We start from the raw sequence: 26,673 nt of genomic DNA on the forward strand, positions 1-26,673 counted from the left end.
CAGCGCAATGATGTTAAATCTCTTAATTTGCAGATACACATGTAGACATTGTTTTTTTTCTGATAAACACAAGAGAATTATTATTTGTTTGAGAATGACGGTATTGAAAAAAATAGCATTCCGAATCACTCCCCCCCTTTTTTTATATACATCTAATCGGAACAAAAAAGGACCATTATTTGTGATCTCGAGTGAACATTTGTTTTGTATATTTGGACGTTAAAAAAATTCTTTTAAATACTGCAGATTTCAATAAATTATGTGTGGGGATTTCTCCAAGCAATTCAGCCTATCGGGAGTATTGTTTTGAGTAAATTTTTCTGATCTGCAATATTTCTCCAACAATTGTGGCTCTGTACTCTGAAAATCTGTAGTACATGTAGTAGCAATCATATCCTTGCTTATAGATAGACTGAGCATGTTTTATTGTTTATTTTACTTTTAACTACATGAATATGGTTTAGGTAGGTAAACATGAGGCCCACCTGTGTCTTTTTGCCTCACCTTAGAACAAAAAAATGCCAGTAGGTTTGAAGATAACAGAGACTAAACAGCACAAACAAACAAAATGAAACAATTTTTCAATGGCAATTACTGCAAAACATGCAGGTAATCAAAATATATAATTAGATAGGTCTTTTCATGCTGATCCATTTTGTAGAATGATAGGGTGGTATGGAAGTATAGTTTGCAAACATGTAATTTCTATTGAGATGTTTAAAAATATAATAAAATTGATTTTTTTTTCAAGCTTCATGCTCTGAATGACACGTTTTGTAAGGATTGTACAGGGAAACTTTATTGTGTGGATATAAGTTAAACTATAGATAGAACAGTGATATGAAATACGAGATAAATGTTTTCAGAATATCAAAAGACAAAACGGGTAACCGGTCCAGCTAAAGGGACGATCGTTGTAATGTCTTGCGCCAGTATCAAGCTCCATGTGATATCCAAAACCTTACTTGATATGGTACCACTTACCTCTGGTTGAAAATCACATGCAAACTTTCTGCATATGTCAACATTTTTGTCCTGATCACCCGGTCAATAATAAATGTCGTACATTTTTGAATTCCATGACTGAGTATCTCCAGCAAATCAGATCCGTCTAGACGCTTAAAAAAAAAGAAAAGTAATGGCATTGCACCTGCCATTTGTACTCCCAATGAACTGGTAACCTATTCTACAGAGTTTTTGTTCGATAACCGTTTTTTTCCTGCTATTACATAAAATCGAAAGAAAAAATCGTGTAGATTCCTTTAGAAAGTTTACTTTTTCTGAGCTACCTCTCCTCAATGCCCTTGTATAACTGTTGTTGTGCTTATCATTTTTGCGAATTACGTGATTAACCTTGCTCTTATACTTTTTAAAACGATGGGACATATTTTCTAAATACTTAAACTATAGATAGAAATGGTGGTGCTGACCATTATTTCTGTCAGTGTCAATCTAATTGCTTTAGTTTTAGAGGTATTAGACTGTAGTATGACCCGTTCTTTTCTTCTCCTTTTTTTTTTTTTTAGATATGGTGGCCCTATAAGTTGACCAACGTGGATGAAATAATAAACTTTCTAGTTGACAGCCTAGCAGACAAAATTTGTATGCAATTCATAGAGCAGTTTCAGGAGAGGATTTTTAAAGAAAAGTTTACAGAGGACACATCACAGATGACAGAAAGATGGACACTTGGTGATAGCAAAAATTGCGGCTTTGAACACTGGTTTATCCCCCACATTTTGTGACTGTACCAAGCTATCTCTGAAGAAAGGTTAATACCTTTACCATGCATTATCGTATGTTTTTCTTTGTTGTGATGTTATGCTATTGTTTCAGAAAAAGGGAGAAGGTTTGGATCCATTAAAACGTTTAATCCCGCTGCAAATGTTTGCACCTGTCCTAAGTCAGGAATCTGATGTACAGTAGTTGTCGTTTGTTTATGTAATATATACGTGTTTCTCGTTTTGTTTATATAGATTAGACCGTTGGTTTTCCCGTTTGAATGGTTTTACACTAGTAATTTTGGGGCCCTTTATAGCTTGTTGTTCGGTGTGAGCTAAGGCTCCGTGTTGAAGGCCGTACTTTAACCTATAATGGTTTACTTTTTAAATTGTTATTTGTATGGAGAGTTGTCTCATTGGCACTCACACCACATCTTCCTATATCTATTGATTGTCTTTATACCTATCTTTTCAGAGGAGTTAGCTGTAGGTATGATCTGTTGTACTCAAATATGTTTATCAAATCCGTTTAATCTTTTTATGTATAAAAAAAAGTGAGAATAGAAATAATTGTGTGTGTACAACCGTAACAGCAACTCGCAGCACAAAACCAAGACATTGAGGTAAATACATTATTAGGTCTTCACAAAAACAGTTGTCTATAAAGAATGTCATATTTTAAATTCTTAATTTAGTAAAGTACTCAAGGGATTGGATTTGTAAGAGACTCCAATGTTATGTCCAATATATCTAGTATATAGATGCAACACATTTTATTGTATATATGCAATCAAACAACCATTTGTTTCGATGTTGAGTTTAAAACTAGAGGCCCTAAAGAGCCTGTGTCACTCACCTGCATCTTCAACAATGAGCACTTAATGGTTAATATCATTACGAAAAGGTCTGGTAGCTCTATACAAAGTTACCAGTGACTGATAATTTCAGTCATGTTGACTTCTTGAAGATCTTGTCCTGCTAATCATTTTGCTTTTTGAAGTTTCTTTTTACATTTGTATCCATTATACTTTTCAAGATAATAAAATAAATGGAGATCGTGTCAATGCTCTAGCTTGCTTATAACTTTATAAAGTGACATAACTCATGAAAGGTTTAGTGATGACACGAAAATTCAAACTTGATCTAGTTTGTTGCAATGAGCATTGTGTTTACGGTTCATAATAATTTTGTTGAGACAAACTTAAGTTAGTGAATAGAAACCAATTTCAAGCCATAAGAACATATGGACAGACAAGGGTAATACTTAATGCTCCTCCTCTGTGGCTGGGGCATAAACAAAACCTCGTTAAAAATCATATTTCCAATCACGAGTCAACTAAAGATTTCAGCCATGACGATCTTGTCTTGTTGATCATTTTGGCCTTTTAAAATTTTCATCTGTCTATTACATTTTTTAAAGATATTAGGCAAAAAAAAAAAAAAAATTGTGAAACTTTATATCAAAGAGCAATAATTCATTTATGAAGTTGCTTGAAGAATTCAGCCATATTATTGACTTATTTGCAGATCTTGTCTTGCTGATAAATTTTCATAATCTAAAAATTATTCTATATATTATATAGTATAGTTTTTCAAAATAATCAGCAAAAATGAAGAAAAAAAAATACATGAGCACCTGAGATCACCCCTAGAGTTTGGTGGGGTTCATGTTGCTCATTCTTTGGTTTTCTATGTTGTGTTTTGTGCACTAATGTTTATCTGTTCGTCTTTTTCTATTATAGCAATGGAATGTCAGTTTATTTTTGACCTTTGAGTTTGAATGTCTCTTAATTATCTTTTTCCACTCTTTTAAGGGCAATAACTCCTTTAAGAATTCATCTGAAAGTTTTGACATCAATTATTTAAAATAGATAGCAGGTAAGTCTGAGCATTCTCCATATCACTGCCCTTGTCAGATTTTCACTATTCATAGTTGTTTTCAAGATAATAGACAAAATGTGCAACTTATCCCCCTTTGTAATTTTTTAGCCATATCAGCCAAGTCTGTTTGCAGACACGGTCATTGGATAAATTTGAAAATCTATACAGTATACCCTAATAATGATTGTGGCCAACTTAAATCAAATTTTGACCAGTACTTTCAAAGGAGAAGATTTTTGTAAAAGTTAATGAGGCCAGACATTAAATTATAATTTGTAATGAATCTAAATCAAATACATGTATTTTTATTTCCTTAAGACATTTTCATCATGCTAAAATTAAACCTATATAAAAAATAGATATTACATCTTGAAATAAAATCATATTGCAAATCAGCCCTTTAAAGCATATATGTCTATCTAAAGATGAATAACCTGGGACTCACTATAAGGTTATACTAGGTCTCAATAAAAGCCTAACATATACAAATTCAGATAAAACATAAAACAATAGAAATAAGATGTTACAGGTATAATCAACACAATAATCATGGCATAGAAATCAAACACAGTCATATTTCATCAAAGTTGTTTAATATAACCAAAGAATATAGGGATATTTCTTGTATCATACTGAATGGAGTTGGATATGAATAAGTAATACCACAAATCCCCTTATTTGGTTGGCCTATCCTGCAATGCAATATGAAATTGTGACATTGCCATTGGTAATTTTAGTATTTAGGTCAATAATGACCAGTCGAAATCACAGAAACTACACAGAAAGGCTATGGCTTATATACTTCTAGTTTCTATGATGTTTTCTGCATTATAATTTACTTAATAAAACATGGACAAGGAAATAAAGAATGGAACCTAAGGCACTTTTGCAACAACACAATGGAAGTCAAATTAAGCAAAACTTCAAATTCACAGAGCAGAAGTCTTATATTAGTTTGCTCCTCAGTTGATGTAGATAAACAGAAGGAGACAAACAAAAGAAATATTTACCATACATGAAAAAGGTTAAAAACTTTTGAGGACCAAATTTTGCTTAATATCTTTCTTCAATAAAGAAAACCTCACCATATTTGTTAAAATTGAGAATGGAAATGGGGAATGTGTCAAAGCGACAACAACCCGACCATAGAGAAAACAACAGCTGAAGGTCACCAATGGGTCTTCAATGTAGCGAGAAACTCCCGCACCCGGAGACGTCCTTCAGCTGGCCCCTAAACAAATATGTATACTAGTTCAGTGATAATGGACGTCATACTAAACTACGAATTGTACACAAGAAACTAAAATTATAAATCATACAAGACTTGTCACTAACAAAGGCCAGAGGCTCCTGACTTGTGATATTTGTTAGATAACTTAGTATTACATGTACTTTGAAATTGAATAACTCAAGTTGATATCAAGCAATTATGAGAATAGGATATTGCTTGAAATCAAGTTAAATTACTCTGGTTATTTAATTTCAATACATGTAATAATAATTAAACCCCCAAATAGTTTCTTTATTATTATATTGAAATTGAATAACTCAAGACCATATTTCATATAGAATTCTTAATTCTTATGAAACTGTTATTAATCCTTCAGAACATTCATTCAACAAAGAAAAATAAGTATACAAGAACATTTACAATTACAGTAAATTGCTTTGCCGAGCGCAGCTGGATACGACTGCAGAGGTCCCAGTCTGAACAGTTGGGGCCAAAATGGACACATTCAAGCTTGATATAGGTCTTTTTCTGAATTGTAATTAAATATTTGACAAATAATAGTTTTTTGACATAGAATAACTGTAGTCAAAGAACTTAAAACAAGTTATATGATATGAATTTATATTCAATTTTTGCTATTATGCAATACACCATGCAGTTGAAATTGCCCCCCCCCCCCTCTTTTTTTTGGGGCCAAAAACATATATTATTTGAAGAAATTTTCTTTTAATTTTTTGAAATCTTAAGAAAAATCTGTCCCCCCCACAACAATTTCTTATTAACCCCCAAATTTCCATTGGAGTTTGCAACCATAATTACCCTGTTAATAATTTAAAAGCCGTGTAAGGGAGGTAATCAAACTTAACATTTTACTTAAAAGAAATTGTCCATTAACCAGGACACCCTTGTTTTTCATCCTTTTTTGCCCCTAATTCCTAAACGGTTGAGCCATAACCCCCCCCCCCCCCCCCCCAAACCAAATACAATCCTAACCATCCCTTTCTCCTTTCCGATATGGAACCTTGTGCTATAATTTCAGAGAGATCCATACACTGTTCCACAAGATATTGTCTGGAAACTAGAAAAATGCTTATTTTGGCCCCATATTCCTAAACTGTTAGGACCACAACCCCCAAATCATTCCCAACCTTCCTTTTGTGGTTATAAACCTTGTGTTTAAATTTCATAGATTTCTATTCACTTATACTGAAGTTATTGTCTGACAACCTAGTGTCTTCGGACGATGCAGACGATGACGTGATACCAATATACGAATATTACACATTTATTGTCAACAAATAAAAAATATTCCTAAAATAATTTTGTTAATTAAGGCACCTTAAACAAAACCTGATAAATGGTACTTTTGCAATTAATATCAAAATTACTTTTCTTCTATCTATAAAAACATAGATTCAAATTGTAAAGTTGCACAAAAGAGTTACTTTATATAATATATATAGAAATATATGATAATTCAAGCACTCCAGCCCATATAATCATGAGTAAAAAAACTTGCTAGACTAAATTCCAGCATAGTCTAGCTATAGAAAATGATAAGAAACAGTCAAATGGCTTACTTTGCTAAAAGTAACAAAATTGAAAATGGTATTCACTTAACAACAATTATGCTTTCAATAAATTATCAGTTGTTCTCTAAACATTCATGCATAATTTCCTAATGGCTAAACTTAGGCAAATTTTAGCAACATTCTTAAGGTTGCATTTCTGTATATATTGACAATGCAATTTCCCATAGGAACTCCTTTTACGGCTAAAACTGTACCACTTTTACTATAAAGTTTTGAAAAAAAATCTTATCCTAGAATTGAAAGTTCATAAGCACCACAATGTTTTTCAAAGGTTAAAATATAGGGCTGTGCGGCATATTTTCAACGTTTATGTGCCCTGAACTTCTCAGAGTTTAAACGAACACTAATTTTCTTAACTACCCCTACCTCGAATGAAAGGTTACCACAGATTTCAATGTAAACAATATGCACATGTTTATGTACTGGTAACATTCCCAAGTTATGTCTCTGTGAGATGGAACACAGAGAGCATAACTGGGAACCAGTATGTTAACAAAATTAATTTTCTATGAATATTCAAGTTCTCCCCAAAAGAGGCGTATTTTGAGAAACAGCTGTATTTACAAAGTGCAACCTTTATTGAGGGTAGATTTTGCAATATTGTTAGTAGTAAAGGATTAACAATAACACTTAATTCTGAATTTACAGTAGCAAAAATAGGCTTAAAATCAACTTAAGCATGAAAACAGTTATTTCTAAGTTCATTTCTTTGAGACAAAAAAAAAGCTTATTAAAAATATAGCACCTACTTTTTGGGACAAATCATATAGAAAAGTGTATCAGCTCTACCTCTTGATATGGACTATTTTTTGTTAAGTGGGTCTATAATTCAGTTTGACAGCATACTTATTTTTGACCCTTCCAAACTGTACAAAATCACAACTTTTCCTTAAAATTCAGTAATAAAAATTAACTTAACATTCTAAGAACATTTCTGCATGGCTTGTTTTAATTTTTTTTTCTAAATTTCAAGTCAAATCTTACTCCTGAAGTGTTTCTTTCACCATTGGTTTAAAATGTAACCACTGACCTCTGTTGGGGTCATAAGAGGAACATAAATATCTAGCTTGTTTTTAAATGGTTCATGGTTCTGCCTATTAAAGTGATACATGTACATACAATTTTTCTAGAGCATGAAGTTTTGAAGATAAAGAAAAACAAAGGATATGGGGTATCCATCGATGACACATAATCAGTAAATGCACATTATGTACATAAGGGCCCTGTATTTATATACATTCAACAATGGAAGACATTGGATTGGTTATCAGCACCAAAAACAAAAACATAAGTGAAAATCAGGATTACTTATAAAACATAACAATCCCCATAGGATCTGTTCTTTATGTTCAGAGCTTTGAACAATTCGCATTTTCAGAATCTAAAGGACTATGGGTAATCTCCATCATTGTTCCTTAGTACACCAAAATGAAAATAACGTTATGTCATTGGTTGGATTTCTATTGTTTATCAAGTTTTAAACCAATCACAATGTTTTAGTGTACTCTTTTTGAAATATTACCCAGAGCGCATTAGATTGTGAAACGGTGAATTGAGACAATACGATAAAAAATATTATACCGGTATAATGGATATGAATGAAAATCATAATTTAGAATATCACCAGATATAAATTTGAAAACAAACACCCTACATATTCAGACTCACATGATCAGTCTAAAATGTCTCATTGATTTTGGGAATATTTGCAAAACTGTATTGACAATAAATAAGAGATAACTATTGATGGTAATAGTTCAAAGTGTTCATTTGTACCAGTTGAGCAAATTGAGACTTAAAATTTTAAATATTTTGGTAATTTATCAGCTGCACATCTGAATCCAAGATTTGATGCTGAACTATCTGGAGTATTCTGACTTCTTGCTTCACATCTATATCGGTAACAGTAGGACTGAAACAAAATGTTTATAGTATCAGAAATTTATGCAAAAATTATACAACTGAACACACTTTAGTCTTAAAACATTTGAAATGAATACAATTAATAATTTCATTTTTCATGTAGGTATTAGATTTTTCAGATTTAGACTATATAATCTGTTGTAATTGTTACGATTTTAAGTAAAAAAAAACTGAAATTGGTAAACAACATCATTTAACTCCTATCATGAGTAGACTGATAATTTCAGCAATGTTTTATTTATGTCATTTATATAATGATCTTATTTTGCTGATCATTTTTTCATGTTTATGGTTATTTTCAATTTTCAATAGTTACCATAAAGAAACAAAAATATGGCATTTGAGGATGCAGCCATCTGACAAATGTCAAATGGAACGACACTCCTATAGCTCTTGACATATTTAGGTCTTACAGTTTGGTGGCAATGAAATTTGTGTTTGAACATTCACAATGAGGGTAAATCCAAAAAGTGCTTCAGACACTAGAAATTAATAAAGCATAATTTTTCTTTTATGTTGATACCAGTGCTGGTGAACTGTGGACTTTTAATGTATTGTAAACGAAGAACAGACTAATCCTAAAAATTGATATGACTTAACTGTTTTAAAATAAGTTTAAATATTCATATATTTACAAAGGTATACTATTTGTATTATTCAATCACTCATACCTTATGGCACATATACGATCCTCCTTTCTTTACTTTATCTGTACCTTTTGATGGTCCTTTCTGTGAATAAATATCAAACAATATTTGTAAAAATAAAAAGGTTTCTATTCATGAATAATTGTATCAATGAATAATAGACAAGAATAAAAAAACAAACTAATTATTAATACCCATTATGACCAGAACAATTTGAGATACATAATTTAGGATTAAACTGTATTTAATTTTATTTGATCTAACTGCTGTTGAAATCATTACTACAAATTAAACTTCTCATAGAAGGTTTCACATGCATGCAATTGGTTTTAGCAAACATTGATTTTGTTTCTTTTTAGCTCATAGAAAGTGCGCTAGAACTATTTGAGACAGTTTGGATAAAACCTTTGCAGTAAAAATCAATACAGACAATAGATGGAAGTATTCACAGAAAAAAATGAAATTTACAGAAAATTCCCCATGCAAGTCCACAAAAAGTTATCTTTTAAAATGAGTAAATAAAATATGTTAAGAGCATTTATTTCTTAAAAATGAATAGTAAGCATGGACTAATGTCAAAATGTTGTAAATAATTTTAGAAATGTAATTTAGGTGCAGTAACTCCTCATTACAGAATCACAGATCATTTAGAGGTCAGTTGAAACCAATTTTCCATGATTCAATATGGATTCAAAATTAAATTGGTGGAGCTATGTAGTAAGTAAGGATTCATCTACAAAATAAACACAGAATAACTTCTGTTTGTATCAAAAATAAACGTAGGTGAAAAAAAATGTCAAAATAGGTTCAATTTGGGTACCCTCCTGTTAAATTAATTATTCAATGGAAATCCAAGTTTAAATCAGTCAAACTATCCGAAGGTTGCATCTTCAATGCAATATTAAATTCTAATGGAAATGAAATATGTAAATAAAGTATGTAAATCAAATATGTAAATTAAATATGTAAATCAAGTATGTAAATTAAATATGTAAATTAAATATGTAAATCAAGTATGTAAATCAAATATGTAAATCAAATATGAGCTTACATATAATGTCCCACCTGCTACAACACTGTTGTTAATTTAAAGGCCTAAAAACAACTACTAAGGTCAAATAAAACATGTCAGCTGCAAATTGTCACATTCATTTTATAAACTCTGAATTAATATATATTTCTTTATATCTATTGTTTACTTCAATATGAGATACAAACCTGATCCAAAAACTAACATATGGGCTTCGCTCATTGTTGAAGGCTGTACAGTGACCTGTAGTTGTTAATTTCTGTGTCATTTGGTCTCTTATTGAGAGTTGTCTAATTGGCAATCATACCACATCTTCTTTTTTTTAAACTTACACCCAACTTAAAATATTGTTTACCTGAAGTTACTGGTTGATTGTGGTTTGCTTAACCTCTAGAGGCAAATATTTCATACATATCTAGACAAGAAGTTGTCAAGAACACACTAACAACGAATCATATAGATATAGGTTGTGCAAAGTGGGTCAACTCGTATGAAGTTGATAAAAACAGTGGAAAACTACTGCTAGTTTGTGTTGAATAGGAACAGCAACATTGCCTTGCAACATGCCATCTACAGACCCTTCAAACACATGTTTCTCAGTTCTTGAAGCTGCTGAGAGCATGGCAACCTTTTAAACAATGGATCATATGTCACATCCTATTCCAACTGGACATGGCTGAATATTTATACATCTGACACAGCCAAATAAATACATCTTTTTGCACAAGTTTTTCTGAATGATGGTGAACTCCAGCAATAACAATAGGTTTGTGCAGCTTACAAGAAACAGACAATATACTGAAAACTTAACCTGACCACTGGAGTTTAAAAAAGAAGTCAAGGTCATATATGACATATTTTCCTTACCTATATTGTTGAACTATCATCTACAATTACAGGGGGGACAGATATCCGGAGCATTAAAATAAGGTCAACGACTAAGGAACAAATATTAACAAACAATCTCTACACAATTGTTTTGTTGATAAATATGGATTGTATATCAAGGTTTCTGCAAAAATCTAAATGCTGCCCCCAAATTTGGAAAATAAATTCAGAAATCTCATCAAAGGCAGTAAATAGTTATCAAAGGTACCAGGATTATAATTTAGTACGCCAGATGAGCGTTTCGTCTACATAAGACTCATCAGTGACGCTCATATCAAAATATTTATAATGCCAAACAAATACAAAGTTAAAGAGCATTGAGGACCCAAAGTAAAAAAGTAAAAAAGGGAAGGGTGGAAATAGATAACTATAAACATTAAAAATTCCTATTTTACATACCGGATTATCTTTAAACTCTGGTGTATGTTGTGTTTCCCACCAATCACTTGTCCATTCCCACACATTCCCTATAATATTTTTCAAGCCAAATTTATTCTGGTCTGGAAATGTAGTTACCTGAAAAATAAAAAAAAAAATAAAAATTTGCTACTCAGTGTGTTGCATAGCACTCATATAACTAACATATATCTTTTGATACAAAAAAAATGTCCTCAACAAAATTAGGTTCCTTAACCTTTGTGTTTTTTCTGCAATCTTCCATAGAACAATATTTCATCCTGTATTGTACACATTAAAACAAGGGTTAAAACCTCAATTAGCATCAACTTAACACCATTTCATTGCTTGTCACAAATTTAGAATTAGGCAAAGACACTCCTATTTAGTGAAAATGGAAACATTATTGTGCTGTTATTAACTATATCATGAACTATCTAGGTTTAAAGGGAAAATTTGCAAAAAAATCAAAAATTGATATGTCCATTCTGTATAAAAACGCTCAAATTCATAGATATTAAAGTTTTATTCTGCTAGATAAGAAATCACCATCGATTTTAAATTTAGAGTATCAATTCTCTGAGTTAGGCCATTTTGTCATCTTCTCCGATTTGAAACCTTGATATGTCTAAGGACCGAAACTACAGTAACCTGATGTAGTCGATTGCGTGTTGATATCTTGTCAATCGTACGGTTGTTTTATCCGACTAGTAAACTAATTAAACCGTTAATATTGGAATTAGTTAAAAAGTCAAAGTTCAAATCATAAATAAGTGTTCCGTGAAAATTGAATTGTTTTCGAAAATCTAATTTGTTCATAATTCTTTTATGTAATAAACTTTATTCAAATAAATTCGAATCTTCTCTCAACTGATCACCCGCATGGCTAAAGGTATTATTCCCAAAGGTATTGTGAGGGGTGTGATGTGACAGGTCAAGGTATTCAAGCGATTTCCTGTTGGGCTTGTAAGTTCATGCATCGTTTCTCTTCTTAGGGTATTGATCAGTGTACACGGCCAATAACTTATAACTTTTCATTTTGAACTATTTAGGTGTATAATATACATCTCTGTCTTACGTGTCTGAAAGTGATATAATATACTAAACGCATACACTTGTTTATAAATAACATTTCTGGTGTACAGAATATTATTTATAAAAATATAAATAATACACAAAAAAACCAGATTTGATGAAATAAAAATCTATATACATACTTTTTCGAAGGGTAAATTTGGTAAAATGTTATATATACTCGTTGTCAATAGTGAAGGACAGATTGGCACATACCAGAAATATTGATTAAAAAAAATGTATGCACTTGTCGACCATTCGTTTATACGCCTGGATAATAAGTTACGGAACTATAGCACAAATTGAAATATATACATGTATACATTGAACATAAGAATGAAACATACATTTTGTGTAAATTGGGGTAAAAGTTTTGTAAATAGACTAGTCCATGTATGCCAACAGTATGTAATAGACTATTTTATACCAAAAGAAGAAGAAGAGAGCCAATTTGATTTAAATACAGATCGATATAAAACTTGCTTTGGCTCATCGAAGTTATGGACATAGTAAAATCACAGATTTATATATCAATAAGATTGTTCTCTAATAAAGGAAGAAATTCGTCATCATCACAATTGTTCCGACATGCATGTAATATGTACGCAACTGGGCGTACACTAATGATCCCCAAGGGATGAGAATATTTCCAGGAAAATTATAGAGTATCAAAGTTTCAAATCAATTTCGGGATTTATTTTCTTTCTTGATATTCAATGATAGCAATTTAAGGAAGAAACTGCTTGTCCGCTTTAGGGGTATTCTTGCCAGTTAAAACAGACTTAAAATTCGTTCTGGTTTTTTTTAAACATCGTTGGTCAAATAGCTAAAGTATTAGGTAAACGGACAGAAAGTCACAGGACATAAAGTCACAAATTTGGTAGGACAAAAAGTCGCAGGATAAAAAGTCACAAATAATCTGTTGACAATTGTTTGAATATATAAAAGAAATATCTTGAAATATTTACTTTTCAATACATATAAATCATATTAAAGTTTAGGAAATGTGTCATTATATTTTAAAAATAAAGATTTATTTAATTCTAATCACGCAAAAGAAAGATTTCTAGGCACAATGAAGCCATTTAAGTGACAAGCCACTTTGACATTTTGTTTTATTAACAATTATTTGATCATCTTAGATATTTTTTTGATAAATTTTGTTTACAAAGTTGGTTTATATACAATAGTTCAAGAAAAATATTTTTGTAGAAATAAGTGTTTTATATTCAAAGAAAATAATCAGAAAAAATGAATTGTGACTTTTTGTCCGTGACTTTTTGTCCTGTGACTTTCTGTCCTACATTCAAGTATTATAGGACATTCCCGATTATGAATAAATTTTGTTGGTGTTTTCCACACTTGAAAAGAATATGTTTTCAATTCCATTCCAAGAAGATCCTTTAATTTCCTATTTTTTTTTTTAAATATCTTTTTTTTCAAATAGCTGAAGTATTCATGCGTTGTAAGATTTAAAATATTTTGATGAGAACATTTATTTCCTAAATAGGTAAATAAAGATCGCTTTGGATGGACTTAACTATATAATTGCAATTGTTAATGATCTGTTTGAAATATTTAAGGTTGCCGATTCTAATTTAAAACAGTACAATTTTTAGTTCATACACTCGTGTTTAGAAGGCTATTTTTATTTATAATAAATTTATTCAATTAAAATAATTCAGTATTTTATCGTTACAAAATTAATCAGAAGTCATAATTCAATTAAAAGTGATCTTATGCAAAATATAAAAATATACAACAGCTATTCAGTTATTGTGTGACCTTATTATTCCCGTTAATTAATTTTAATTCTTTTTTTTTTTACATTTCTGTGTCTAAAACTATGACTGACTTCAGTTTACCATTCCGATCCGAAATGTTGTTCACACCTGAAATGCCAGTGAACCGTGACGCCTAGATTACACTGAATGAAGATCAAAAGAGTAGAATTACATAATGCTAATTCAACATTCACTAAGTCACAGTGTAGATACTATTCTGTACGCTATCCGGAAGTCGCGATTTTCGAAGCGATGATTTCCAACTGGCTAACAGGACGGTTTTGCCTACGGTAACTTTTCTCATCATTTGTTTACTCCTATATCTACAAAGTGCTTTGAACATCTTCAAGGTATATATAGCATCATAAATATGTGTAACTGTAACAAAAACATGCATTAGAATATAAAATATACGTGTGCATCACATCAACTTGGTAGAAAAAAGTGAAATCGATGGACAATTTTGCTCTCGTAGTACAAAGCAAATAATCTTTTATTGCAAATATTTGCATCAGTTTACAGTTAAATTTATACTGTTTCAATATTCTTTTCGTATTTAAGTAGAATATTCGTATTTCCCATAAAAAAATATGTTTTCCTTGAGGATCCCAAAATAAATTACTGTACGATCATTCTAGAACTGACTGTATTCTAGAAGCGATTTCAGATTTTTTGACTGTATGACCAGTCGTGATTTTGAAGAAAAACCAACAGCAATTTGAAGGTATATACGTGTATATGTGATATTATGAACTATCCAGGGAACTATAACGTGTAATTACTTTCATCAGACAATACAATAGATATAAGAAGATGTGGTGTGAGTGCCAATGAGACAACTCTCCATACAAATAACAATTTAAAAAGTAAACCATTATAGGTTAAAGTACGGCCTTCAACACGGAGCCTTAGCTCACACCGAACAATATATTTCTGATGAAATTTTTAGACGGCAAAATAATTGTATTTTTGTTCCATCAGTCTTATTTAAAATCAAATGCCTAAAAAGTAATACATGATCGCTTGTGGACTTTGTAAAAGTGTATCGTTACAGTTATCTGTTTAGCTATTACATTTTTTAAGATTATTTACACCGTCCGCAGTTGACCAATTGATGATAACATAAATCAAGCTCGTCTTTTAAAATAACAAAAAAATGGATAAAGACAGCTTTGCGTAGGGGTATAATTCATGTGATATAATTTTGGTAAGTTTACAGAAATAGAAGGTCCATAATGCATTAATCGAGTAAAAATGGAGCAATTTCAGAAAACTTTAATGATTGGTTTAGGAGGTGTTGGAAATACCTGATGGGTGCCCCCATATAATGTAATGTTCAAGTCCCTATCTTATATAAATAAACTCATAGATACCAGGACTAAATTTAGTATATACGCCAGACGCGCTTTTCGTCTACAAAAGACTCATCAGTGACGCTCGAATCCAAAAAAGTTAAAAAGGCCAAATAAAGTACGAAGTTGAAGAGCATTGTGGACCCAAATTCCTTAAAGTTTTGCCAAATACAGCTAAGGTAATCTTTGCCTGAGGTATATAAAGTAACCCCATAAAAGATTTTTACTAAAATTCGAAATAGACGGTACACAATACAGTCATTATCATTTATGATAAGGAATCCGAATAAGATTAATTAATAGTTATATCAGTGACGGATTCCAAAAAAAGGGGATGCGGCAGTTTGAAACCCTTTTTTAACTATCAATTCATTTGTATGGTCCATATATTTGGAATCCCCTTTTCTCCTGGATTGGACCCCTCTCCATTTAAAAATGCATCCGGAACCCCCAATGTATATTAAGTGGTTTATGAGGAGATGCGCTACAAAACCGGCGAAAAATATTGTACCGGTCCAACGGACGAACGGAAAGACGGACTTCTTTATCAAAATAACCCCCCGCTTGACAAAGTGGTGTACAATTGAGTGTCAAAGAGACAGTTTTCTCGTTTGAATTGTTTTACATTGTCTTATCGGGGCCTTTTATAGCTCACTATGCGGTATGGGCTTTGCTCATAGTTGAAGGCCGTACGGTGACCTATAGTTGTTAATGTCTGTGTCATTTTGGTCTTTTGTGAATAGTTGTCTCATTGGCAATCATACCACATTTTCTTTTTTATATAGCTCTACATCTTAAACAAAGTGAAGGAGCTGTGATCAATTAAAGGCTACAGTACGGCCTCGAATGTGTGTAAATACATGCATTTTTATATAACAACTAAATCTGTGTGTTTGTACAATTTTAAGTATAACAGAGGACATTTCTGAAACTTATATAACAGTATACATCAAACCTTCCTCTTATTTTAGCAACATTTAAACATCCTTATACGTAATGTAGTAAGTCGAGTACACCCTATCAAGCTAAAACATGTTTCATAAGTTTTCAGGATGTGAATGTATTGAAATATATTTGTGTTATTTAGAAAAATGCCACCTTCTAATGTATCGTAAATAACTTTGAAATCACCACTAGAATACAGTGACATAAAGACTGATCATACAGTTTTAAAATAAACAAGCGAGACTGATCGTACAGTGAGAAATTCAAACAAGTGTTATTTTCTTATTTCTGGCTTCAAAGATCTGGTTGAAACTTTTACCATCACTTGAAATATACTTCATTGAGTTAATTAAGTCTGGTTTTTACGTTAATTTGTACACTAAGAGGGTAAAAAGATTGTTTTTATGTTCGCCGACTGATTTTTCTTAGTGATGCACTTGAAAATCTCTTGATTAAGGCAAAGACACGAATATTGAATGTGCGGAATTTAATTCTAAACCATTTGAGAATATCAATGTCGGCTGAATTAATCATTAAGCAATGTACAGATGATCAACTTACCGTTTAATTCAGTATACCCATCAAATTTAAAATGTGATCCAAAAAGTTCTCGCTTCGAAAATCGCGACTTCCGGATAGCGTACAGAATAGTATCTACACTGTGTAAGTGTCACAAAACAATACACATTTTATTTCCACCGTACAAGCAAGTGAAAAGTTTTGCTGGAATGAAGCAAAAAGGTCAGAATACAAACATGTATTTTTAATACACTATCGATCATGTCAGTTTCATATGTTTGTGTAAAGTATTTGTAGAAAAAAAAATCATAACATTGTTCTATTGTATGATTTACTTTTATTATTAAAATTCGTTTAAAAAAATTCACAAGATCTAATTTTCAAAGTTGCGTGGCTATCACTTATTTTTCGTTGGTTAATAGCTACACCAAAAGTCATCGATGTACTTTAAATCACGTTATCAGATGGTTAACGAACAAGACTTAAATGAGATTAATTTCACTCCCGGGATGCAAAAAGACTTAAACTACGTCACATAAGTCAGGAAGTTTCAAGAAATAAAATTAATAATTCCCAATTTTCTTCTTTATTTGTTTTCATATCAAAATAAAACTTGGTGAATATGATTTTATTGGATTTATGAACATAATGAGATGAAAAGAGAAAAATCTCAAATTATCCCTTTAAAAACAAACAAAAAATAACTTTAACTACGTATGATTTTTATGACTGTAAATCCAGAAATTGTTGCAATTTTTGTAGAATGGAGAAAAATGTCAGATTAATTATTGCAATATAAGGAAAAGCTGCATACATATAAATTTATCAGATATCAGAATCAGAATGTGGGTTTTAATTATTGTGATACCCACCCAGTAACATTATTTTCACATTTATAACAAACTTCTAATAAATTCACAATTTACACTATATACTGAAAATAAAATAAACAATGTATTACAAATCCGTATATGATATATAGAGAATAATACATGGCAAAATCTGTATCATATGTCGTATCATCCCGAGACATCAATATCAGCCCAAGGGCCTTTAGGCCCGAGGGTTGATATTGGTCGAGGGTGATACGGCATGTGATACGGATTTTGCCATGTATTATACGCTTTATCATATATTTCAACAGAAGAGTATTATATTATATGAACTGTTTTCTGATCCATAGCACTGGGTTACCTTCAGTTCTACTTTGGTCTTGTTTCAAAGGCCTTAAAAGAACTGCTCAATTACTTATCCAAAGCACCTGGGTTACCTTACAATTTGCGTGCTGTTGTTTTAAAAATATTTTGTTTATTATTGTATTAATTTATGTGTTTTGTATTTTTCATAGTTGCATTTAGTGTGCCAAAAAATATGAAAACTTGACGTTCGTGACATCGCATACAATGTGAAAACTCGACGTTCGTGACGTCACATACCAAACAATGACGTCATTCAAAAAATTTACCTATTTTGAGAAAAAATTTTCTTAAGCAAAAAAAAAAAACCAAAACTGACTTTATGTAAAAAAAAAAAAAAAAAAAAAAAAAAGTAGGGGTGTGATAAAGGGTATGCGATAAAGGGTACTGAGGGGTGTGATAAAGGGTATGCGATAAAGGGTGCGCATCAAAGTTGCGCGATATGGATTAAACAGCAGGCTATTTATCAAATATGCAAAACTACTGTATTTACTACTAAACATACGGTATGATAAATATATATATATAGCTACAGACGCACTTACTGGACAGGTTGAATCATAACCATCATCAACAGTATTTTCCTTTGGAAATTCTCCATGCCATATGTTCATCCAATGTTCTTTCTTGGGATTTTCACTATTCCCCCATGGATATAATCTGAAAGAATTAGATAAAAAGAGAAACATGAAAAGTAAATGAATGATTTATAGGTTGTGGGCTTGTGGCATTAATGTCCTTTTACCTGCCAATTTTTGAACCTTACAATCTCCCCCATTTTGTTCCTAAAAAAAGTCCAAAATGACAATTAAAAATTGTCAAAATCAGATTGGAGTTCCAGTATTACTATTTTATAATCATTCAAATCAAATTTTAGTTATCTCGGAAACTAGTTATTGATGGACAGAATTATTTTTTTTAATATATATAGACCCATAAATCCTAATCAACAATCAAAAATCATCAGGAAAATGAAAATGAAGATTGTTGAAAATTTCTGATAATGTAAACATTTTTGTAAATCTTTTATTGAATTATCACACATGTGAAAATTACCACCTAAGCCAAGCCCTACATTTAAACAATCAAATCCTGTAAATGAATTCCAATTCAAAATATCAATCTTTACATTTGTTTATCTGTTATGAAAACTATTTAAAGCAAACTAGAGTTTTACTACCAAGTACCAACTGATAGACAATAGCTTAAAATAATAGGACCAGTTTAATTATAAGGTATAAGGCCAACAATATATGATTAATAATTACCGTACTGTATTCAACATTACTTTTGTTTGTTTTAATGACTTTTCTAGCTTAATTTTTTTATTTATGAAAAAATAGGACTGGATGAACTTTTCCATGTATAACTGAAAATACAGACCCTTGTAATAGACATATATATTGTAACAGATGGCAACTGTTTACTTTTGATACAAGATAGATGTAACAAGGACAAAACTAATCATAAATGTATTTGACATGACTTATAACACTATATAGGCATTGCACAAAGGTATTTTTCAGGTGTTTTGACAGCAACATGCAATCCTTATTTTAAAAAAATATACATTTATGATATTATTCCAAAATTCATGTACTTAATGTTTGAAGAGGAAAAACACTACCATGAAGGAATTAGCTAAATTTACAAAATGTTAGGCAATGACGTGCATGAATGAATTATTCCAAGACCAACAAAAACTTGTCTTATCAAGAGTAAGGGTTCAAAACTCCAACCTAAGCATTAACAAACAAGAATGTGTCCATAGCACACGGATGCCCCACTCACACTATCATTTTCCATGTTCAGTGGACCGTGACATTGGGGTCAAAAATTTAATTTGGAATTAAAATTAGAAAAATCATATTATAGGGAACATGTGTACCAAGTTTCAAGTTAATATGACTTCAACTTCATCAAAAACTACCTTGACCAAAAACTTTAACCAAAACATTAACCAGAACTTCGCACTTTCATTTTCTATGTTTACTTTAGAGGACCGTGAATTGTGGTAAAAACTTTAATTTGGAATTAAAATTAGAAAGATCATATCACGGGGAACATGTGTACTAAATTTCAAGTTGATTGGACTTCAACCTCATCAAAAACTTTAACCTAAAGCGGGACAAACGGACGGACAAATGAAGGAACGAACAAACAGACGGAGACAAACGGACCCACAGACCAGAAAATGTAATGCCCCTCTATTATTGTAGGTGGGGCATAAAAAAAACCTATGCATGTACAATGTATATTCTTTTCTTATAAGAAGCTCTACTGTATGGGAATGTTGAAAAAAATAAGTACATTTGTGTGCCTGTCCAAAGTCAGGAACATCTGGCTTTTGTAAGTCTTGTATGATTTTGAATTTTGAAAATCACCAGAACAGTGTTTGTAAGCATTTCTTTTCCATTTTGAAAACCTAACGAAAAATCTCCTAAAAATGTCAAATACTGGTAGGAATTAATTAACTTCCTGCACAATTAAATACACACACAAGTACAATGTATGTTTCTTCTGATTTCTATGTTGTGTTCTGGCAATAGTAGTTTATCCTGCTGCTTTCTTTTAAACTATGGAATTGTCTGTCCTCCTCTGCCTTAGGCATTTTAAATTGCTCATGGTACCTCCTCATTCATTTTGGCCTTCATTAGCTTCTAGGGTTGAGTTTTGCTTACAGGACGGGGTAGGTTAGGCTGAGTTTTATGGTTCATAGCTAGTGTTAAAGGTTATGTATTCAGTATTTCTTTGTATAGTTAATGAAGATTCTAGTACTACTAAAAGTAAATGAAGGGACATTTTTTGGACCATAGCCTATTGATAATTTAAACTCAATTGAAATCGCAGATGAAGGTCATTACTTGGGTATGCTTTCACTTCTACAATGTCAAAGTTATTAACCTGTTGTTTTTACCACCCCTACAGGCATACTCAAACTCTGCCTCTGTTGGAAGTCTTTTTTCTGCCCATTTACAATACTCAACAGCATCATTCCATGAAATATGAATCGCTGGATGATCCATCCTGTAAAAAAGTAAAATAATCCTTTTTTCGTTTCTTTAATATGATTTATTAGACAGAAGTTTTACAGAAAGTTATTCAGAGTTATAAATAGATAAGATAAATAGAGAAAATTAAAGTTTGTTAACAATGTAACTTGAGTTCGTTTTTTAATTTTCTCTATTTATCTTATCTATTTATAACTCGGTATAACTTTCACTTTTCATTGTTTCTCTCACCATGACCTCGTCAAATTCAATGCACCACTTTGAGTACTTCAGGGATTAATTTCTGTATAAAAATTGTCTTGATGAAGCCTGCCTAAATGCAGGCAAAACATGTAGACCATAGCAAATATAATTGCAGACCATTTGAAGTGTTGTTGTCAATTTGGAGTATTATATGTATATGGATTAGATATAAGAAAGCAAGTTGATATTTCATGCCATGGTATGATACTGAAACTCAGTCACAATATTCAAATTAATGAAAACCACACATTTATTTCTGAATTTACAGTACCTATACAAAATTGTTTTTGTAGTCAAATGAACTTTGAGATAAGTCAACAGTATGATTAATCTTGTTATCCTTTGTCAATATTTTAATCAGATAAGATCACTTAGACTTGAAATAGAATATAAACTAAAACAGTTGTGTGGTCTACAACTAAATCAAATCCTACTTCTTGGCTGAAGACTGGCAAGTCTGTTGAATTAAACATCTCTGCCACCTGGAAGACTTATACATGTACTAAAATTTTTTCAAAGTATCCGTTAAGAATGCAACATTCTGATGGTAAAGGAAACCAATTGTAGTATACAAAATGTCCTGCACTTAATAGTTGAATAATATATCAAGACCTCTATTAGTCAGATAAGTCTTATATTTTACAAAATTTCTACTAATGTACTCATGCAAAATACAGTTATATTTAGTGGTATGATTTGTTTTCCATTAGTCATACTTTGGCCTTTTATATAACACCAAAATATCCTCTAGTTTTGCATTTATTGAAATTAGCTGAAGAAATTTCCTATATTTAGATAGAAAAAAAACCCCACATTTTTACCTGTTTTTGATAGAAGAGTCTGGTCCTTCAGGATGTTTCCAGTCTGCCCCATCTACAGGTATCCACCATGGGGCTGCTTCAACCTGAAAGTACAGATTTATTTACATGTGAAATGAATGAAAGTTGATTTCTATTAAAATCAAATGCTTATGTTGCATTTACATCATGTATATTGATGAGTTTTAGTAAAAAGAACGTAATTTTCAGATTTCTTATCAATTATAAAAAATGTACCGATACATAATTAAATTGTTGCAATTTCTCTCATTCTACTGATAGGTTTAACAGAACTTATTTTATATATAATAAAAGAAGATGAATTTGTGTTTAACGTCCAGTGGTAAATACAATAACATGCAGTACATGGACAAAAACATGATAGAGTCAAATATATATGGATTCTGTTTTGTGCTTAACTGGAACTACAGATTTTTAATCAGCTAGTTAGTTCACAAGTTAAGCCTGCTTTAAGACATATTATGTAACCCTACCCTTACATGATATTATTCTGTCTCCTTGAAAAATCTACTCTGACTTAATTAATTCTTAATGCTACATGCTTTATATCATAGAAGCAACCATGAGTTGCTACTTTCAAGTTTTAATCTGGCAGACTAGGGATCAAATCCACAAACTCCATTCATTGTCAGAAGCAAGCATGGGACAACCATAGAAGACAGTTTCTGTTTGATTAATAACTAATGTTCATCTTGTTGGTATACCATGCTTACCTGTTGATTTACTTTTTTTAATGTTTCTTCACTCACATATTTATCCATTATAAAGGAATTTCCAAACTTTTCAGCCTAAAAATAGAAAAACAAAAACAATTCTACAATAGGCTATTTGCCAATTCCTGTAATTGGTCCTATTATTAGAGATCCCCTTTTCAGTTGTCTCCTTTATGAGGGACAATAGTTTTCATTAACAATGGAGAGCTAGCAGAAAGAGCAAATTTACCTGTGCATAATGTAAGTAATTTTTAAGGTTTTCATATCTTTTTATTATACATCAATTTGTTGTTAAGCTAAATACTTTTGATATCAGAAATTATTTTTCATGAAAAATTAATCAAACTGCCGCCACAGTACATAACTTTCAATTCATCATGCTTTGCATTGGCAAAAAATGATTTTGTCCGATATGGAACCAGTCTACGATTGACAAAGGGAAGTAATTAGTTTAAAAAGTGTGTAAATACAGTGAAACCTGTCCAAACCGAACACCCACGGGACTTTGCGTTTTGTTCGGTTTTCACAGGTGTTCGGATTGTAGAGGTAGACGGAAGTCGACACCAAAAAATTTTGGCAGGAATAATAGGTGACACAACAGCCGACAGTTTTTTTTTGTGTTGATTTAGATGTAAATGTAAAAATAAAAGAAGATAAAAGATAGACGTTTTGCTACATTTTTGTTATAAATCAAACGCCACTCTGTCAATCACGCTCATCGTTGGGAGATGTCCGACGTGGAGTGATTTTGCTTTTTATAATTATTTTCTCATCCGTTAATTCACTGACCAATTCAGATTCACAGTCACATGACGATTCCGTAGTTGAATCGGGAATGTCATTGTACACACGAGTTCTCGGACTAAACTGGTCACCCGCTGATTGATACTTCGGCACACGATAACAGTGAAACAACAGCAGGGGTCCAGTTTATTCTCGGACTTTATCGTTGCTAAATAGCGAGCGGAAGTCCTCGGGAGCATTCGAATCAAATACATTGTAGTATATAGGGCCTCTAATGGGAATCCAGCAATCGAAATCCATTGACCTTGTTGTGTTGCACGACTTCTTAATCCAGTGAAAGTCTTTAAAACTATTATTTAATTAAACAGTTTAGCTACAGAATGGCAGTTTCGATTTTGTGGCCGTAATTATTCTTGTCATTATCGGCGATGGGGGTAGCTGACCAGTTTAACGTTTCTTTACAAAAAAATCACTTTATACATGCACACAGACATGCTAATTAGTTTGTAATAACAACTCACAAGTTCATTAAACCTCAAATACCTTCGGGGATACTCTGCCATCCTGTGTTTGTTTAATTAAATCATGCAAATAATTTGATTGGTATTGATCGATTTTGACAGGTAATTTTTAGATACAAATTTACTAACGAGCCTTCAAAAAGCGTTCGGAATTCGGTGTTGACAGGGTTCGGTTTTTTCAGGTTAGATTAACGTTAATTGATGGGGAAATTTTGTGGGACTTTGAAATTTGTTCGGTTTAAACTGAAATTCGGTTTTATCAGGGTTCGGTTTACCCAGGTTTCACTGTATAACAGAATCAAATCACTAATTGGCAAATGGACTATTGAATTTCCCTTTACAGGATCATATTTACAAAAATGCTTGAAGGGCAAAACAGCCATTGGACGTCGTAGTCACAATGAAAGTAATATCAGACTACTTTCAGCATAGACCATTTTTGAGTTCTTTTTAAGAATAAAATATGCGATTGGACCAGAGGCCATTTGGAGTTATTGGGATAAAAAGTTTGTTTCCAGTTTTTGGAGAAAAAAAAATTTGTTTCTGATCCTGAGAAAAAAAATTGTTTGTTTCACCCTCAGCTGCCACTATATGTAATGCTAAAATTGAAAGAAAAAAATTGTTTTCTACTTCTCGCCTAAAAAATAGCAAGGAAAAAATTTGTCCAGAAAAAATCCATAGCCCCCCCCCACCCCCCACCCCCACCCCCAGAAAATCAAATGGTTGCTGCTTAAGATTCTCCTCAGTTACCTCTGTTTTGTAATTTGTCTTCGTCACAAATATTTCAAACTCTCTATTGCTAACTTCATATTTGTCTAGGTAGAAAGGGTTAACTTTAACTAATCTTTCCGGACCTTCTCCATCTACCATAAAAATTGGTTTATTTGTGCCCATAGAGAATGTTCCACCTTCAATAAAAACCATTTCGTTAGTCCTTTGGTACTTAAAATCATCTTTTTGCAAAAGTTCACTTTGTAGACCTTCGTCTTCACTGTCCACGTTTATGTTTATTTTTTCGTCATATTTAGATTTGTCACGACTAATTGAACAACCACACGATTTTTCCTTCGCACTGTTACAACTATCATCTTTGACATCACATTGTTCTTCAAGATAACACGCACAAAAACATGCAAACAACACAACAGTTCTCAAATGCGTCTGCTTCATCCTACTTGTCGCTTATATCATTTACTTATTGCACCTCCAGATAAAAGAAGTTTACTCTTCTACTTCTGTGAATAATTTTCCAGTTACGGGACACCTTTCTACTCATTGGTGATTCGATGGCAGATAGTGTAGAGTAGGGTGCTCATTTTCGCCATATCTTTCCATGTTATCTTCAGTTTATGTTCAGGTCCTTATGTTTTTGAAGTATACTGACATTTCTATATAGAGATAACTTCAAATGCAAAATATTCTTAGCTTTAAAACGTGTTTGTTTTGAGAAAAATCATTTGAAATGTTCAGTGGATTAAAGGGTGTTTGAAATTTCCTGATGTTTTGTCAACGGGGGACACATCGCCGTTGTTACACGTCTGTTTAAAACCAAATAACTGCAGCTTTAAACAATATGTATCAAATATATTTTATTATAGATGAATAGCAGACATTTGAAAGGTGTAAAAAAAAATGAAATTTAGGGCAATCAGTCAACATGGTCAAAGAATTACTAAAGAAATACTTCTTTGAAATGGTTTTTTCATTCAGGAAATTGTTCCAACCCCTGGAATACCCCCCTTTTCCCTGGATCCACAACTGGTTTGTAAACAAATATGGACATTTTGCTTTTATAGTCATGATTTTTTTTTTACAAAGTGTGCGGGCAAATTCATATCTCTGTGCAATGTAATAATGATAATACGTGTTAATTAACGGATATATAACTAGGGGGTTTGGGGTGGGGTGGAGAGAAAAAGAGAGACACTAGCTGTACATTATAAGAGGCTACAAACACTTCTGTACAGTATTGAATGAAGAAAAAAATCATTCAAATCGGACAAGAAATATCGCCAGCCTAGAAGTTATGAAAAATTAATAAACTTATTAGCAATCATATAACACATCTTTGTATTCTATATCAAATGGCAAACATGACTAAGTTCCACACATGAGAAATCATGAATAAAAAGTCATCAAAAGTGCCAAAAATAGGAGGCACAAATGAAATTTCTGTCCCTGTAATGCAAAGTTAAGTTATAATAGTATTAAAGAAAAACTGTTGCAGTTACTGATGGCACTGGCGACAGAACGAATTACAAAATAGACCAATTACTAGACATCGTTTTCTTGCGAAGCCTGTAAAATCTTAAAACTCATTGTAACCCAACTTACCCCCATCCCCAACTCACGCCTAATTGGTAGCCAAATGCGACAAAGAAACAAGTCTTCTACAAAAGCGTAGGATATTAACGAAAAGTTCT

General features: G+C 31.8%; 1 protein-coding gene across 2 annotated transcripts; it reads right to left on the bottom strand.

Annotated features, from left to right (window-relative positions):
• Positions 1-3,891: 3,891 nt before the first annotated feature.
• Positions 3,892-26,672, bottom strand: LOC139515127 (formylglycine-generating enzyme-like). Of its 2 annotated transcripts, XM_071304696.1 has the most exons (9): positions 26,585-26,672; positions 25,001-25,158; positions 22,986-23,060; positions 22,255-22,337; positions 21,084-21,206; positions 18,725-18,839; positions 11,313-11,429; positions 9,020-9,079; positions 4,177-8,337 (listed from the first exon to the last, which is right to left on the bottom strand). In XM_071304696.1, the coding sequence occupies exons 2-9, from the start codon at positions 25,142-25,144 to the stop codon at positions 8,221-8,223; spliced, it is 834 nt and encodes a 277-aa protein (XP_071160797.1). In that variant the 5' UTR covers positions 25,145-25,158; positions 26,585-26,672; the 3' UTR covers positions 4,177-8,220. The 2 variants fall into 2 exon arrangements, with proteins under 2 accessions (XP_071160791.1, XP_071160797.1); XM_071304690.1 differs by lacking the exon at positions 26,585-26,672 and having other exon boundaries at positions 3,892-8,337; positions 25,001-25,548.
• Position 26,673: the final 1 nt, after the last annotated feature.

This window comes from Mytilus edulis, chromosome 1 (assembly GCF_963676685.1).
Source record: "Mytilus edulis chromosome 1, xbMytEdul2.2, whole genome shotgun sequence".
Lineage (NCBI taxonomy): Eukaryota > Metazoa > Mollusca > Bivalvia > Mytilida > Mytilidae > Mytilus > Mytilus edulis.